Source organism: Procambarus clarkii, chromosome 83 (genome assembly GCF_040958095.1).
Source record: "Procambarus clarkii isolate CNS0578487 chromosome 83, FALCON_Pclarkii_2.0, whole genome shotgun sequence".
Classification (NCBI taxonomy): Eukaryota; Metazoa; Arthropoda; class Malacostraca; order Decapoda; family Cambaridae; genus Procambarus; species Procambarus clarkii.
This window is the reverse complement of record NC_091232.1, coordinates 11,186,368-11,204,632: the sequence shown is the minus strand read 5'-3', so window position 1 is coordinate 11,204,632 and position 18,265 is coordinate 11,186,368. Positions and strand designations below refer to the sequence as shown.

General features: G+C 38.9%; 1 protein-coding gene across 4 annotated transcripts; it reads right to left on the bottom strand.

Moving 5' to 3' along the window:
- Window positions 1-888: 888 nt before the first annotated feature.
- betaggt-I (geranylgeranyl transferase type-1 subunit beta) lies at window positions 889-17,087 on the bottom strand. Of its 4 annotated transcripts, XR_011225392.1 has the most exons (9): window positions 16,916-17,084; window positions 15,604-15,765; window positions 14,950-15,080; window positions 13,238-13,454; window positions 11,892-12,024; window positions 10,427-10,546; window positions 7,959-8,072; window positions 1,833-3,240; window positions 889-1,646 (listed from the first exon to the last, which is right to left on the bottom strand). XR_011225392.1 is itself a non-coding variant. In XM_045759326.2 (7 exons), exons 1-7 carry the CDS (start codon window positions 17,014-17,016, stop codon window positions 2,971-2,973), a joined length of 1,086 nt encoding a protein of 361 aa, XP_045615282.1. In that variant the 5' UTR covers window positions 17,017-17,083; the 3' UTR covers window positions 889-2,970. The 4 variants fall into 4 exon arrangements, 2 of the variants coding, with proteins under 2 accessions (XP_045615282.1, XP_069172496.1); XR_011225391.1 differs by lacking the exon at window positions 15,604-15,765 and having other exon boundaries at window positions 16,916-17,087; XM_045759326.2 differs by lacking the exon at window positions 15,604-15,765 and having other exon boundaries at window positions 889-3,240; window positions 16,916-17,083.
- Between the last annotated feature and the right edge of the window lie 1,178 nt (window positions 17,088-18,265).

Sequence of the window (18,265 nt, the reverse complement as noted above, 5' to 3'; positions counted from 1 at the left end):
CTAGTATGCGTAGCGTTTCGGGCAAGTCCTTAATCCTATGTTTCCTGGAATATAACCCCCCCCCCCGAAGAATCGTTTTTACAACCAAGTACCCATTTTACTGTACAGTTAAACAGAGGCTACAGTTAAGGATTTGTGCCCAGTAAATCCTCCCCGGCTAGGATACGAACCCAAGAAAAAGCGCTCGCGGAACGCCAAGCGAGGGCCTTACCACTACACCACGGAGACGTGAACATGAAGCCATGATTGGTGTCCCAGGACATTATCATCAATCCCAAATTGGAGCTGGTCCCTTGGGTAACACTATACTGTTGAAAAAAGGAAGTGGAGAAGCTTTAAACAAATGAGAGGAAGCTCTGAAGGAAATGTGGTAGATTGCCACTAAGGCCAAAAGAATGTAGTAGAGATAAAATATTGCATCTCCAGGTGGTGTCAAGAGTTTTTCCAGATTGGGGTCCCCCAATGCAGGACTAAGCTGCCAGGCGATGGGCTGCAACTCCTACTGGTCCCCAAGAAGCCATACGTAAACCCTTTCACCATGACAAGAGGTGACTTTAGAGGGGCCTGGTATGATATAAGGCTGCTTAAATAAATTTATGTATAGATACCCATAAACTAGAATATAAAGTATTTCAACCATGGAAGTACAGTACAGTACTAGATTTTCGATGACTGCCACCAGCTTTACCGTACCAATAGTTACGGCAAGGAATTTAATGAAACGTACTATATCAGGTCATTGCATGTTTTAGGAATGCAGGGTGTGTGTTGAAAGTTAGCTTTCATGTATTCCACACAAGACTATTTTCATTTCATATTTACTACTAGAAGTAAACCCAACATCAACCTTGATCAGATGCGACAGACAAAATAATTAAAACAACTTGGTTTTCTTTTCTTTTATGAAAGTACAATACCCTTTCAGCAAGTAGAATAATTTAGACTGCTACTATGAATTAAAAAGTACAATGCATTGAAAAATTAATGAAAATATACTGTACAATGTTTATTATCCTAATTCTATTAAAAAAATTATTAATAAAGCAAACATAGAATTTATTTGACCATGTATTGTAATTATATCTGTATTATAAATTTCAAACTTGACAAAGGCGTTTGCTGGGTATGTGCTGTACATGTCCCCATTATTCACACACATTACTTCCCAAATACCTGAGTGTCAGAGGGAGATTAATTATGACTTATTACAAATGCATTATTTATACAATAGGATATTAAAGATAAATCTATGAATGGTAACATTATGAACAGTTTATGAAGCAGACTGCAAGAGAAACCACCTGCTGACTGAAAAAATACAACAAAATTATAATACTGTGCTTACTTTTTGGTCAATTTGTAGGTCTTATTTCTGTAACAGTATAAAGCATTTCTCTAAAATTATGAGAACTACAGTATGCAACTGCCTAATACAAATCTGAAAGGCCACTTTAACCAACAATGATGTCAGCCAATAAAGTATCAAATTTAAGATCGAACATGAATTGTTGGTTTTCTTCCCTTGTTACTAGGTTAGTACAAGAGTTACTGACCACACACCAACTCATGGGTACCTAACGGAAGACACCTGCACATGTTGCAATTGCACTGCTCCTCGGTCATCTAGTAGCGTTTCGGGCAGGTCCCTGGAATACGATCCCCACCGTGAAGAATCGTTGTTACAACCAAGTACACATTTTACTGGGCGCAAATCCTTAACTGTAGCCTCTGTTTAACACAACAGTAAAATATGTACTTGGTTGTAACAACGATTCTTCGCGGTGGGGATCGTATTCCAGGGACCTGCCCGAAACGCTACGCGTACTAGTGGCTGTAAAAAAATGTAACAACTCTTGTATATATCTCAAAAAAAAAAAAAAAAAAGTAGAATGTCCCAGTTTTCAGGATAATCAAATTTTGCTTTCCCACTATTCTATAAAATTAGAATGTGTTTGCTGGAGTATAGATGAAATAACAATCTGTATACTTGTATGTAAAACATTGGAACAGTATTCCTTAATTTACACAATAAAACCATATTTACTAGTGAGATATGGTTGGTAGTGTAGATAAAAAATAATAATAGTGGGGTACCATCAACACAAATTGAGAACACTATATGATATTCAAAAATTTGTTCTGCTAGTAATGTGTTGTGATGGGGTATGTGGACCGCAAATTCAACTGATCAGGCACCCAACAAGAAAGTTGGACTTTAGACAGAACAAAACCGGTAAAAAAAATCAAAGATAAGTGGCTGAAATCATATTGTCAATGCCAATTGTACCAAACTGATTGCTATGTACTGCACTAAGTAAGTACCTGTAATAAACAATATTTATGAGGCCTTTCAGTGTCTCCTCAGAATGTGTAAGGCTACTCTGCTTCTTACATTGCAATGAGAAGCAACCAAGACTACTACTGTCGTTGAAAACCTCTCAAAAATTTCCAGCATTTGACAAACACTGATGTGCTCACTGTATTTTAACTTGCCCCCAAACCAGAGAAGGCAGACCAATATTTTTGATGAATTTTGAGTTTCTTTGTGACCTATAACAACTAGACTAAATGCAAACAAATGGTATTTAAAGTGGTCATCTGAATTTTCTTAGCCTTCATTTTTTATGTACTGTATTATATTGTGCCTGCAAATATACTTGCATATTAAGATAGACAATTGCCTCCAACAGTTGTGAGAACTTAAACTTGAGACTGGGTTTTAAATTAAATACAAAAAAAAAAAAAATACAAAAAAAAATTGAAAATACAGGCTTGGTTTCTGATCCTATACTTTTATATACAGCATTTATATAAATATATACATATAACATTTTCATATTATTGGCTATGTGCATAAAATATGATTAATCTATAATGTGTATAAATCTGGAATTTATATATATCGTATAACATTCCTCATGTGATAGCTTAGTTTTTTTACCACATAAGGCTCTTTATAATGAGTGTGGCTCATAAGCAATCCCCTGACTGGGAGTTGCTAGTAGATTTGTGCAGTGTCTGGAGATGTTTGAGGGCACGCTGGCTGATGTTCAAGGCTGGATCTATTGGTCTAAGATTGTCTTGTTCCAGGAGGGAAAGACCACTGATTCCTAGGTAAGTGTGCAAACCATCTGGGTGGGAGTCGGGGTATTTTGCTAGGCCTCCAGTGATGGGATCTTGAGTTGACAGCACAAATTGTCGAAGTGCTTCCAGGTTCAACAAATTGAGACCACCTAGTAACTACAAGAGAAAATAATTAAATTACAGTGCAGACAATGAGTCACAATGTGGCTGAAGATATGATGACCAAACCACACATCAGAAGAAATGACGATGTTTCTTTCCATCCTGGACCATTATCAAGTCACATGTGACAGGAGAGAGAGAGAGATTGATAAAGATTAAGACATCCAAGAGGTGGCATGGGCATGAATAGCATGTAATGGGAGAGATTGATTGATGAAGATTAAGCCACCCCAAGGAGTGGCACAAGCATGAACAGCCTTTAAGTGGTAGAATTTTGTTTGGAGTGCAAGTATACAGCTTGACAGTGTTTATGAAGGTGTCCAGCTGCTAGACACTTTTTTTGACCAGAAGAGTGGCAGTGTTGATAGCTTCAGGGTGGTTACTGCAAGATTCAGGGACTCTTAAAGCTCTTTTAAAGTCGTTGGTTGCTTGACATTCCAGGAGAAAGTGTAGTACATAGTGGGTTTTCTTTGATTGGCAGAAAATGGATTCCCCATGGAAAATGGATGGAAGGTGATGAAGATGCGCCAGAAGTGGCAGACTTCTTGCACATCCTTGCACATTAGGGAGCCGGTCGGCCGAGCGGACAGCACGCTGGACTTGTGATCCTGTGGTCCTGGGCTCGATCCCAGGCGCCGGCGAGAAACAATGGGCAGAGTTTCTTTCACCCTATCTTGAGGTTATCTTGAGATGATTTCGGGGCTTTAGTGTCCCCGCGGCCCGGTCCTCGAACAGGCCTGCAGCCCGTGACAGCTGACTAACTCCCAGGTACCTATTTACTGCTAGGTAACAGGGGCATTCAGGGTGAAAGAAACTTTGCCCATTTATTTCTGCCTCGTGCGGGAATCGAACCCGCGCCACAGAATTACGAGTCCTGCGCGCTATCCACCAGGCTACGAGGCTCCCATTTTAAATGGGAGCTCCCTATGCCCCTGTTACCTAGCAGTAAAATAGGTACCTGGGTGTTAGTCAGCTGTCACGGGCTGCTTCCTGGGGGTGGAGGCCTGGTCGAGGACCGGGCCGCGGGGACACTAAAAAGCCCCGAAATCATCTCAAGATAACCTCAAGATAACCCCTGTCTGGGTTCACCAATTTCCCAGTTGCATCTGTATCCTAGACGTAGTTTGTATAACCGAACTGCTATTTCTCTGTGGATTCCTTTTGGGATATTTAACCTGTTTAACTTGGTGACCTGAAGATACCATATTGATGAGGGAGAATCTTCTGTTACTCTATGTTGTAGATGGGCTTTGTTGAGGTGTGCAAGTCTTTTGATGACAGTGATTTTTATGTACTCTAAGCTGGGATAGAATGTTTTGTGGATCACTGGATGATGAGTTGCCAATTGAACAGTTCCATCGACTTTCTCATTTAATGGGATTCCAACATGGAAGAGGAAGGGATGGGCAATAAATACGGAAAGATTGAGGTGAGGAGCAGGCAAAGAGAAGGTCATTCTTAAAAGAAGGTAAGAGTAAGGCAAAAGATGAGAAAAGGATGAAAGGTACAAATGAGATGAGTGTAATAATGGAAGGAATGAAGACTGGGATAAGGTAAGAACAAGAGGAGGGGGTAGGCTTAAGTCGGGTTATGTTTGTTAGGAAGGTTAGATCAATTAAGCATGTCCAGTACTGGGAAAGGGAAGAGTTAACAGCAATACAGCAGGACTATGGTTCATGAATCTTTCCAGTACATACTTAAATGCTTTAACCTTCCTAACAAACGTGACCTGACTTAATTCTATCTCTCCCCCCCCCATTTTTTTTGTCCTCCTATTATTCTTACCTTATCCCATTTGTACCTTTCATCCCTTTCTTACCTTTTGCCTTACTCTTACCTGCTCCTCACCTCACTCTCCTTATTTATTGCCCATTCCATCCAGACACACTTACAAAGCAGAACGTTCATTCACAGGACGGGAGAGACATCTCCCGCCAACACATCACAAGGCGCAGTGTGGTCACAATGCAACCCAAGCGTCTTAAGGTCAGAGCTACTCCAATTGACGGTCATGCTATCGGAAGAAGCAATACTTTAAAGGTCCTGAAAAACGTAACTGGCCTCAAACCCACTGAGATTAGTCAGGAAGGTGAAGATATCGTGCTCTACTTTTCATGTGAAGAGGAGCTAGAAAAATTCCTCACTAACGATGCCTTTCTTTGCAAAGAGCACTACCTACATCCTCACTTCCCACGTCAGTTCCTGGCCGGAAGAACTTTTTTTACCAGCAGGACTAGCCGGTGGATCGCTGAGCGACCTCAACATCATATCATAAACAATATCGAGGACGAAAATCCAAACCTGTCGGTATTCAACCTAGAGTTCTGCAACACCGACAAAACATCAATGGAGATTACGTTCACCACCATAGCTGCGGCCACCCAAGCTGCCACACAAGGATTCTACTGCTTCGGCCTAAAAATACCACCCCACCAAATAAAAAAGGAACGATACCATGAGATCCAGCAGTGCTTTAAGTGCTACGAGCTCTCCCACCCGACCAACAAGTGTCAGCACCCTGTTCAGAGGTGCAGCCTGTGCGCACTGGACCATCACTACTCCATATGCAAGGCAACAGTCCATCACTGCTTGCTCTGTGATGGCAATCACCCTGCAATTTCCTACCGCTGCCCCCGCAGACAGGAAATCATCAAGACCCAGGTTGAAGCCAAAAGAAACAACTCGTCTACCTCCTCGACCAGAGCCCCAAGCGTTCAACTCACCACCTTAGCTATCACTAGTCAACCAGAAGACTTTCCGGTCTTACCAACAGGTGGCTCCTCCCAGCAGGCGACACAGCCTTCTCATTGTGGACCCAAGGTCCCACAGCCCCCTGCATCACGTGCAGGCATTATCCCTGGTCTTCTTAAAGGCTTGCAGGACCAGACAACCAGCGCTTTGTCAGTGAACTAAACGCATTATACTGTACATAGACAATGGCCTGGCCCCCATCATAGCCACTAGCGTAAATCTCACTGCCTCCTCTACCACTCCGGAGACTACCACCAGGACGACCAAGTGGTCAACTTCAACACCGACTCCAGAACCGCCCATGACCCGGGCGACACAGAGGTAATTCCTTCTCCAGCTCCCAACACTCCTACCATCACTATCTCAGCAGCCGCACTAGCAGACGTGCTGTCTACAAACGATAACAGCACCACCAGTGCTCCTGAAATAGCTACAACCACCAATCAACGACACCTAAACCTACCTAAGGCTGCGAGGCGAAAGACAAAAACGCCCACTATGGAGGTTGCGGACTCCTCAGACGAGGAAATCATAGTAGGAGCTCCACCGCTGCATCACAAATACGACACTTACACGGTTCAAGACTTCCTCATGGAGGCCACATCACCAAACTCTAACGACAGCACTGCTCAGCCAAAGTCGCAGGCAAAGAAAAAACGGAAAACCTAGAGGTCTACACTAACCCCACCAGCTCCATAACTGGTATAGCCAGCCCTCCAGGCTGAAAACCATCATGAAGACCCCTATCCATCGCCACATCTCTAGTATCAGCCACTGATACAGGTAATGGCTCCAAAGAGCCTCCACTTACGGGCTCACCATAGCCCGTGCTACTGGAACTTATCGTTCTGAGTAGCGAATCTTAAACAACAACAACAACCAGACACTTCAAAATGTTACATGGCCAAAGATCACATTCACTCCAAACATCTACAGGCCTATGCCACCTCTTGTGGTGGCTTAACCTTCATCAATCACACATCTCCCATCACATACGACATGATAATGGTCCAGGACGGACCGAAAAGTCGTTTTTCCATCTTCTGGATTGTGGTTTGGTCATCTTAAATTATGGTATTTGTGACAATAATAAATATGAAAAGTTGTAACCAGAATTTTGTACATTGATCATACCACCTATTTTTCGTATTCGGGAATCCAACCTTTCCTCATAACAATTTTACTGGTCTGGGAGTCATTTAGTGTCATGTTTCTGAACCTTTTCTATTTTGCCAATGTTATTTTGAGAGCTGTAGTAACTTTTTGCATAATTTGTAAGCTAAAAGTGACCTGTTTTCACTTAAATTTCCCACAATGGGATGTCATTAAATTCTACTAGCAATGTATATTTTCCAAAGTCATTTTTAAGGGTGTGGCAGTCATTTAGGTCTTTCTCAGTAAAGCTATGTAAAGACCTTCGATAGTGCTGTATCCCTACAGGTAGCTTATTTATATATACATTACAATAAACATCACCGGTGCTAGTACAGAGTCCTGTGAGGGCCCTTCTAGCGACATTCCCATAGTAGAATTTGTTTCTGCTAATCACTACTGTCATATTTTTATCTTAAATTTTTATTATCTCCATTCATTACAACTCTGTTCCAACTTCCATAGCAAAATTTGTGTGGGACTTCATTGAATGTCTGTCTTAGATCCAGATAAGTGCAGTCTGTTCAATTTGTGGTGTAATCTTAATCATATACGACAGACAATTTGTTTATAAAAATATAATGGGTTTTCTGAACCTAAACAGCCAATACTGTACTCATATCCTGTGCAAACATTGTTTTTAAACTGTAAGCTAAGAGAGTCACTGAAATCAATGGTGCAAGTGTAAACAAAGTTCTGGAAATAAAATTCTCTGCTGAATAATAAAGTACACTTTAAATGTGTGTGTTTCTAAATCACATTTACTAATATACCTTGACTATAGTAATTATGATTTTTTTTTTACCGACCTTCAACGATGCCCCAATCCAGAAGGTGTAACATGTGTCAGGAGGCTTATTGGGTCGGCCTTGTAAACCACCACTATCCTGTCGATTCACCAACCATCGCACTAGTCTCTGTTTCTGTAACATTATTATTAACATTATTATTACCATGCAAGACTCCTCAAAACCCATAACTCCAGTAAATTATAAAGATAATAATTAGGTATATAATTTATTGAAATACTAAGTACAGAAGTGTCTTTATTCTTATGTTAGGTGTAAATAGCTGCCTCTTATGGGCCAATAGGTCTTCTGCAGAACCTATATTCTTATGGTATATTTCATTACATACAGAGTTGTGAAAACCACATGAACAAAATCACTCGTCAAATCACAATTATAATGGAGTTTTATACTACTGTATAAGGTTTGCCACATTGGCATAATAATGGAATCATGAAACAATAGCAGGATATTTTTCATGGGTCTAAGCCAAGCTTCACTACATCTATTCAGAGCTATTATAGCCTTATTACCATCATGAGTATAAAAACCAGACTATCTGAAATCAACGTGTGATAAATGTATTACCCTGTTGCATTAAAGTAATATTACTTATATCGCAGAATGAATAACATAGGTATGCACAGATATATTTTTATCAATAATATGGGCACAAGGTAAGGTAATTATCAAAAGAAGGCACCAAACCGGGAAGGCTATGTAGCACCATCAAAGTGCGAAATAATCAGAGGGCGCTAAATATCACCAAGAATGCCAATACGAGAACAAAAACGCATAAGGCGAATGACATCAAAAGTATCCGATTCACCTAGAATTCTATCGAGGGACAAGTGACCGCAAGGGACGGTCGGAAAGCAAGACACACGCTAGTCCTGGAAGTCAGGACATTCACAAGGATATGCACAACTGTAAGAGGGACAACGCAATTCGGACAATAAGGAGCAGGGCGGCGCTCCATTAAGTGACCGTGGGTTAAGCAAGTATGGCCAACCCGCAGCCGCGCCAAAGCAGTTTCCCACCGCCGGTTACGGTGGTAGGAGGAAGGCCACGGGGACACACTACGTTTGAGAGTACGCAGCCTGTTACTAACCACAGAGAACCAACAACCCTGCCAACAGGCAAAGATGGAGGAATGAATAACAGGATAAAAGTCGGAATAAGGAACATCCTTTACGGGAGATGGGATAAGAACGAATAGCTTCCTTAGCGGCAGCATCCGCACTCTCAATGAAAAAAACACCAATATGGCTGGGAACCCAACAAAACTCTACTGATTTAAATTTACTAGAAATAAGAAACAGCCAATGTTGAACACACAGAGATCACACTAATGTGATGCATTAAATGAACCATCATCGGTTTCAACCCTTTTAACCCTGTCGTAGCTCAGTCGATTAAGGCAGTGTCTGGGATGCTCCTGGACGCAGGTTCGAATCCTCTTCATGGCCCTTGTGGATTTGTTCAGCCAATGTTGAATCTCGATGACCACCAGATGGACAGGATTAAAGGAATATGGGCACAATTCTTTGGACAATAAAGCATATTGTTTTTGCTGTTATTACACTAGATTGACATGTTATATATAATTATTTTTATTCACCACCAGGAACCAATAAACAGTTCTGATTACCATGTTCTGGTTCATAGCAGAGTACCACACACTTGTCAGTTGCCAATGGTACTTGACAAAGCAGTGTCTCTTGATATGAGAAAATAAGGAGGATTCGAACCTATGGTCTTGGCACCTTAGACCACTACACCACTGGGAGTACCTAGAGCATAGGTTTGAATTGTCCTCATAGCTCCTACTGATTTTCTCTTTAATCTATCATGTTAATGTTATTTCTTTGTGCCTCCTGATGCACTATGCACATCGTTAACTGTAGCCACAACACTGCTATTTTCAGAATCCTGGTCACTTAATCCTGAATATGAATAATGTTTCAAAATGTTTATTTTCTAAAGGAACATAAGGTCCTATTTCATGATATGTTGACACATCAAACCACGAACGGCTGTGTGCTGTGGATGTCTGCCTTGATCTGTGATCATCATTACCAGCATTGGGTAAACTGCTATCTGAACCTTGTACAGTTATTATCATTGATAGGGTATTCTTTGTCAGCATCATTAATAAATATTGTAATTGCAGGTACAGTACTTATATATTTCATCATTATTAAGTGATGCTGCATGTGCTACTCATGGGTGCTCTCTTAATATTGAGGCCCTCACACCCAAGCAGGGTGTGAGGGCCACATATTTATCTCCAAGATGGCAACTCTTTATTTGAAGCCTGTGGAAGCAGATACGAGTCTAGTTTACCTGAGGGAGTTATAAATCTATGTGGTACCTTAATACTTTACATACCTGATTGTGACATGAAGTTGAAAGGTTAAGGGTTAATGCTCTCTACTTTTCAGCCAAAAATATAGCACATAATGAACTCGAGAGCTAAAGAAACAAACCTGAATACTGGATAAAGCCGAGTCGAGCTTGCCCATCAAATGTAAGGTTGCGACTGCACAGTAAGAACTTCCTCCATGAGATTCCAAGAAGATTCCCTGACCCATGGCACCTTCATAGCTCTGATAATAAATGTAAAAACAAAAACAAAAAAAAATATAAATCATAATATAAATAATAAATTACTTATGCAGAGGTACTTCTTACACGTACAGTACATATCAATAAATTAGAAAATGCACAAAGATGTGCTACTAGACATGAAACGCAAAAAATAACAGAAATATGCAAATTATTTGTTCATACTGCCTGACATGGGTGAAACCAGGCCTAATATAATTCATGAAGTTAATATACAGTATCGATATTATGAGCAGACTAATATACCCTAACCCTATAATATATATAATGAGTAACCCTAAACAACGAACCAAATTTGGCCACTGGATCTCTGCTCCAAATTTAAAATTATTAAAAATAAATCTGGATTCTAAAGCAAGGCTCCAGAGAAATCTGGATCATTAGGCAAAGTAATTCTCTGCAGATCACAGTTTTCTAAATTTGTTAAATTATCTTGTGTTTGTTTTATGGTTCATTGGAGGTCAAAGTTCAGGTCAGTGGAAGTGCTAGAAATGTTTTTCTGAAAAACCACATCTCATTAATTATGTATTTGAACGAGTTTCTAAGATATTTCACAGAATAATTTGAGTTTACAAAACAATTTTGGGTGTGTGAATGTTGATGAGCCTGGTTCATTTGGTGTCTTGATCTTACCACGGTAAAGGCAAAATATAAAATATACTGTACATGCTGACAACATGCTCTATAGTAAATTGCCATCCACACTTCTGAGGAAATAAACATTTCATTCACCTGGACTCTAGGAGACTCAAACCACGGACCCCATGCAGGTGAGGCAGAAGCTCTATCCTCTCAGCTATGATTAGTCTTATTCAGGAAAGATTCCAGAAGCAACTACTGCTGCTATGCTGGAATTTTCAACTTTCCCCCGACTACTACTGAAGCTCAGTGGAATTTGCCTCTGGAATCTTTCCTTATTAAGACTACTCACAGCTGAGTGGATAGAGCTTCAGTCTCGTCTGCGTGGGGTCCGTGGTTTGAGTCTCCTATAGCCCAGGTGAATGAAATGATGTAGTTATATAATTTAAATAATTTAATGTATATTTATTACATAAATTATGTATAGTTCCATAATTTAAAAAATCTATCACGTAAAAGAACACCAACTTGTGTGGTACGTCAAACCATTGGAAATCAAAGAATAGCTCATGGGAAATGGATTTAATGTTATTTGAACTCAATATTCAAGTGCTGACTGTACTGCATACTATCATTCCAATGCTGTATGCTCCTGTTTATATACAGTATTTATTACATACAGTCTTGCCTGAAAAGCTGCACATGTTATGCATTAATATAGCCTCAACTTATTAATTTTTAACTTACCATACTGTTCACAATGTACCGGACAGCATTGTTGATATTTATAGTCGAAAAATCTTGAAGAATATAACAGATGGTTGCAGCACAATACATAAACCGCATGTCATTTTCACTGCCTCCATTAGTAGAGAAAAAACTGAAAACAAGAAAATTTAAAAGATATGAGAACTTTTCAGATGCCTCCTATTCCTACCCTCGTCCTATCCAGAAAGCATTATTGGTCACTAAACTTGACCAAACACACAAAGTCTATGCATTGACTACTTTTAGAGCTTAACAGGGAAAAAAGACATAGGTGCCTAGACCTATTTTGGTTCTGGGGATTGCTTGCTTAGGTTACTGATGCGTTTATACTTTTTTGGATTTTTTCCCTCAGTCTTTGACGACTTTGGTTACATTTATTAAACAGTTTACAAGCATGAAGATTTCCCAATCAACTGTTGTTATTGTTATAAACAGCCTCTTGATGCTTCGGAGCTCATTAACTGTTTAATAATTGTAAACAAAGTCGCCAAAGAGTGAGAAAAGATGTACAGGTTCGTAAGTGCTTGCATAACTGCTTCGTGCATCTGGCCCCCTGGTGTCTACGCTGCAACATGTATGGATAAGTCCCTATCTATCATTTTGTATTCATTAATACATGTTTAATTTTCCCTTTACCGTGTGTCTTGTGAGATTTGGTTGGTATCTCATGTTTCACTGAGGGGATGAAACTCTGAAGAGCTACTTAGGGTTTTGTTGGTTTTGCATAGGCTCAAGAGTTGGGGGGTTCACCTTACCTTGAATTACAAGGAAGGAATGAACGATATATCAGGAGAAAGATAAGGAGTGATTCCCTTGGGTGGCAAAGAGGAGGAAAGATGAGGTGGTATTTGACTGATATTAGATTTTTACCAAACATTTTCCTATGAGCATTTTTTGCTTTGTCTTCCCCTGTCAACTTTTAGAGCATTTTCCTCAATTATGGTTTGATCACTGATTCTGAAATGTTCTACTACCTCTTTGAAGGTGAAAGATTCTGATCCATATTCCCAGTAATCCAAGATACATGGCATGTCAATATTAGCCCCTGGAGTACCAATTAATAAACTCTGGGTCTAAGGGGGACCACCCCAGAAATATTCTTTTCTAAAATGAAGCGAGATATAAACGCCCAAGGAATTTGAGGTGGAATTGGTAGAGCCGATTGTCGTAAGGTATATTAAATGTGCCCAATTGTGAGTAAAAATGAGATAAGAAGAATATTTAAAGAGATGCTGTATAGTTACAGGATCTGAAACTAAGAAATTAAAGGCATACCGGATCAAATGAGCTACCATTAATCAGAATTTAGATACAATATGACTTACCTTCCATCTGGACATTGTAGAGCTGCAACATGCGCCAAGACTGCTTTTCTATTTACACGACTTAAGTTATCCCCTAAAATAACTAACGAGGCAAGGGCAGTGTAGGTCATGGTAATGTGGCCACAATCAAAGGAAGAGATGCCGGAGGCACAGTCTGTGTGGCTTCTACAACTGGCAAGAGATGAACCTCCTCGAAACCCAGCATTTGCCAACTGATCTGTTAGATGAAAAGAGTATTTGATATTGCCATAATAAAGCAATACACCCGCAAGCATAGACAAACACATTTTTTTAATTTTTTTAATTTTTTGAATTTAATTGTGATAGAATGTAACATATGGGACTGGACCTGTTTCAGATCATAGAAGATGCTATATTTCTCAATACAGTAACTTGTTATTTACTCTGCAGATTATTACATACAAATTATATACAGTATAAACATAATATACATTATTTTATATTAAAATAAAAACAGGAGAGAAGGGACACAAATGGAAACTTAAGTATAATGCAAAGTCAATTATCTGAACCAATTCCTATCTTCAGATCTCTGTATAACTGAAAAAAAATTAATAAAAGACTTATGGGTACTTATTTGCAAATATTTTTTAAAAGAATTTTGTGTTAAAATTACCTTCAATTGAGCATTTAAACAGGAATGAACCTATGTATACAAAGGAAATAAATTATACTGTATTGTAGTTCTATTTAGTATAAGTGTCCTCCACTGCAAAATTGTACAGACTTCATGGATAATGGGGTCAAATTTAAATCCTTCTGAACCATAACATGTAGACTAAAACTGTAGCAAGTTATGATGTGGAGTGTCAGTGGTGTTTCTAATGATGGAAATGGTGCTTGGCTGCATCAATCACTTTCTTGCTAGAAATAACTGTTTATTATACATTGGTCTTACAAGTACAGCATCAATCATATTTTACTTGATCTGTTATTCTCTATTTTTAAGCTGTATTTTAAGGATTTTTTAATAAAACAATGCTATAAAATTTTGTTTATCAATCCAGGCTTAGGTTATATATCAAATGTATCCTAAACAAAACCTCATCTCGGATCCATCCCATGCAAGTACTGTACCGTATTGCCAATATTTTCAAATTAAATTCTTTTCCCGAGTAATGAATGAATTTTGCATCTCCACATCAGCTTCTATAACTAGAAAGAAGTAGTGTTGGGGAAAATAATTAACAATATTAAGTCTAACATTAAATTTGCAATTTTATTTTTGCTATCATATTAATAAGAGCAAAGCTTGTGTACAGGTACTGTATATAAAAAGAGAACCAAATCAAATGTGAGGTAAATGCTCCAAATGGTTTTGTTACACATTTAGCTAAAATATACACTGTGATATTATTTAAAACAGAATTATAATAATAATAATTATTATTATTATTATTAAAAAAGGATGTTACTTAAACAAAAATTCTGACAGGGCCCTCATGTACATATTGGTAGCATATTGTACAATATACAAATTGGCAAAATGATTTGACAAAGTGATTACCTGTATAATACTGTAATACAGCACAAATATTTTTTCTGTTAATCTAGTATTGTTTGGTGTATAGGTATACAGCACTATAGTTCACAGTAAGATTATAATTTGCATTTACAACCTATTTGTCTCCAAGAATGTGTCAAGAACGACCCAAATTAATTAATTTAACATAATATGAACCCCTCCTTACCTTTGTCATCCGCTGGTAGTATTTGCAAAGAGTATATCCAGTCAATGATATGCTCTCTCTCTTTATCAGTTACTTCCTTTAAGCCATCTAGAAGGTCCAATCCAGAGAGCGCAAAGAACAACACCGTCATCCTACCAAGGTAAAAAAATTAAAATCAACTATAAAATCTTTAAAATCAACTATAGCACATTTGCTAGGATTAAACATGAAGTTGAGGGTAGGAGGAAAGGAAGGTGGGAAAGATGGGGGGACATTGTTGAGTGTATAAGGAAGTATGAAAGGAAGGGGCATAACTACACATAAGGGGCATAACTGGCCGACCCCTCACAGTGTTCAAGAGAGAACTGGATAAGCACCTCCAAAGGATACCTGATCAACCAGACTGTGACTCATACGTCAGGCTGCGAGCAGCCGCGTCCAACAGCTTGGTTGATCAGTCCGGCAACCAGGAGGCCTGGTCGACGACCGGGCCGCGGGGACGCTAAGCCCCGGAAGCACCTCAAGGTAACCTCAAGGTAAGGGAACTATCAGGAAGGTGCCAAGCCATTATGACTATATAGCACTTGGAAGGGGTCAGGATAAAGATTTGGGAATGAGATGAGGGGGAAGGAATGGTGCCCAACCACTTGGAGAGTCGAGGAATTGAACACCAACCTGCATGAAGCGCGACAGTCGCTCTATCGTCCAGCCCAAGTGGTTGGTCAAGGAAGTATGAAGGGAGTGTGAACAATGCACAGGATACGAGAAGAGACATGGCTGGGTTGAAGTGGTGTCGTGCTGCTGTGGATGACTGCTGGAGTTAGGGTGCTTGTTTACCTGGGACGATATTATTGTGGTATGCTCAAGTTTGCTAGTGCAGGCTAGTAGATTACACTCACATCTCATGTCCTCATTCCATATATGACTAACCATCTAGTAAGCTGGGAATATTAGATAAACTCATAGCCAGCTTTTGATCTATACTTTACTCTGTAATCCCTCATTCAGAATATGGTACTAGCATATTGCTGAGAATAACTAAACTTGTTAATATTGTTAAACTTAACAAGTTGAGTGGTGTTACACATTTTTAATACCTATACTGTATATACGTCAGTGAATTTTTTTTGTATAATTTATTACTAGTAACAAATGGGTATGGTCAACTCGTACAGAGATGTTTCGACAAAACCCATTTTCTAATCATTAATACTGTCAGTTGATGTTATCTCAGGTTGGATTGAATTTGGTTGGGTTGAGTTATATTAGGTTATAAAAACCAAATCTTCGTAGGTTTGAAGTGACCTGTATCAACAGGACACAAGCCACACTGTACACAAGACAGTTTGCCAACAGATTTTAAAACCCACCTAACCCAAACTAACCTTATCCTAAGTTAATACATCCTAACCTAATGATATATTGGATACGTTTTCACAATCATTTATGGTTGCAAATGTGAAGAAACTTATTTTTTTGTATAATGAACATGAGTTTTCGTTTCAATGTAGGAAGGGGGGGGAAGCCATTTGGCACTTTACAAAGGTCAGGAATGAAAATAATGAATGAATCATTATTTTCAGTGAAAGCAGAACAATGAAACCAGAAAGTTATTCAGTGCTATGAAATCTAAGGCTACAAAAGTTAGGAAACCTACAGTTTAAAAGATCACAGCAAACCTGATATTACAAATGCAAGGAACCCTAAAATGAAAAAATTATTACACTCTGATGTTGTAATGGCCAAGAAATAAAAGTTTAGAAAGATCGCAAAACCTGTATCTTATAACTCCAATCTATAAATCCAACATTATGTTTATAAATCATCTATATATGTACTTTTCCTGAATAAAAATATTGAATTTGAATTTTGAATAGCTTCAAGTACATGAACTTCGAGACTATAGCCAACAGGAAACCACCTCCTTCCATAAGGAGGAAGAGTGTGTACAGAAGCTAAACGCTCCCCACACAGTACTGACACCTACCGACTGGTGTCAAAGGTGACGGCACTGTACGGCAGCACTCGCAGACACCGCTGCAAAAATTTGATGTGTCTTGTTCTCAAAAATAAATACTCCCCAGACATCTTGACTTCTCTTGTTTACATACAGGCCTCAGCGCCGCTCCCATCCTCGTTACCACACCTCCTCCTTCAGTAATTCTCTTGGCATTTCCTGTTAAACTATTTAATACACAATACTGTTTAGTATCTGGAGGTTTAAATTAGATCTTATTATATAATGTATTTTTTAAAATTCAGAATGCAAATATAGGTAACAAATATCTTAAAGATTAATAGTGTGTTTCTTTATGGTAAAGCTGTTTCGTTTATCAAAGAAAACGATTTATTCTGTTATCTATTTTAGTAGTAACTTGTTTAGAATGTTCAAACTTTATCGGTCTCCATCTCATGTTGGCCTCCGAATGTATGATAGAGCTGATAAGTTAGCCAAAGACTCTGCCTTTAAAGGAGCCGTTGAGTGTAACCTTGGATTGTCAATGAGCAATCTGAGAGCAGCAGTACACCGAGAACTTCAACAAGATCTTGTAGATCTGAGGCAAAGTGAAATTGACACCAGTAATTCCATCTATCATCATACTATCATGCAAGAGGAGCCACACATATATGGATCATCCAATAAAATCAGCAGACTTCTAGATGTTACTACTGCTCGGCTTAGACTCGGTTACAAGTATCTTTGGGCATTCTCATTATCTGCTGATGTAGACCTGACCAAATGTAAACTGTGTCAACAAAATTATTCACACACCCTCCGTCACTATGTGATGGAGTGCGAAAAGATACGTGAATTTAGAGACAATTCTATAACCAATGTTCCAGCGATGTGTAAATATTTCATTCAAAAAGATCTGCTACCAGAAATTTTAGCCAAATATCCCCAGTTTGCAAACTGTAGGTAGTAACTAAGTGACTGTAATCTATCCACCGCTGCCCACTGGATGGGGGGCGGTGTGCAGGACAAACATGTAAATTGTGACACTAGCTCTCCATATATGTCAGTTGCTTAATTTAGAACCTGTACTTGAGGTCGATCTCAAACCCATTGTTGATGTGACGACTTAAATAAATAAATAAATATGTTTATTCAGGTAAGGTACATACATACAAGTGATGTTACATTAATGGATCAATATATAGATAGAGCTAGTACATACAATGCCTAAAGCCACTATTACGCAATGCGTTTCGGGCAGGAAGAACATTAATATCTAGAGCTTAATACTAATTGAGCATAAAGAATAAAATGTGTTGAGAACAAATACAAATAAAGATAAAAAAAAGGGGGTACATGACTGAAAAGCAGCACAAATAC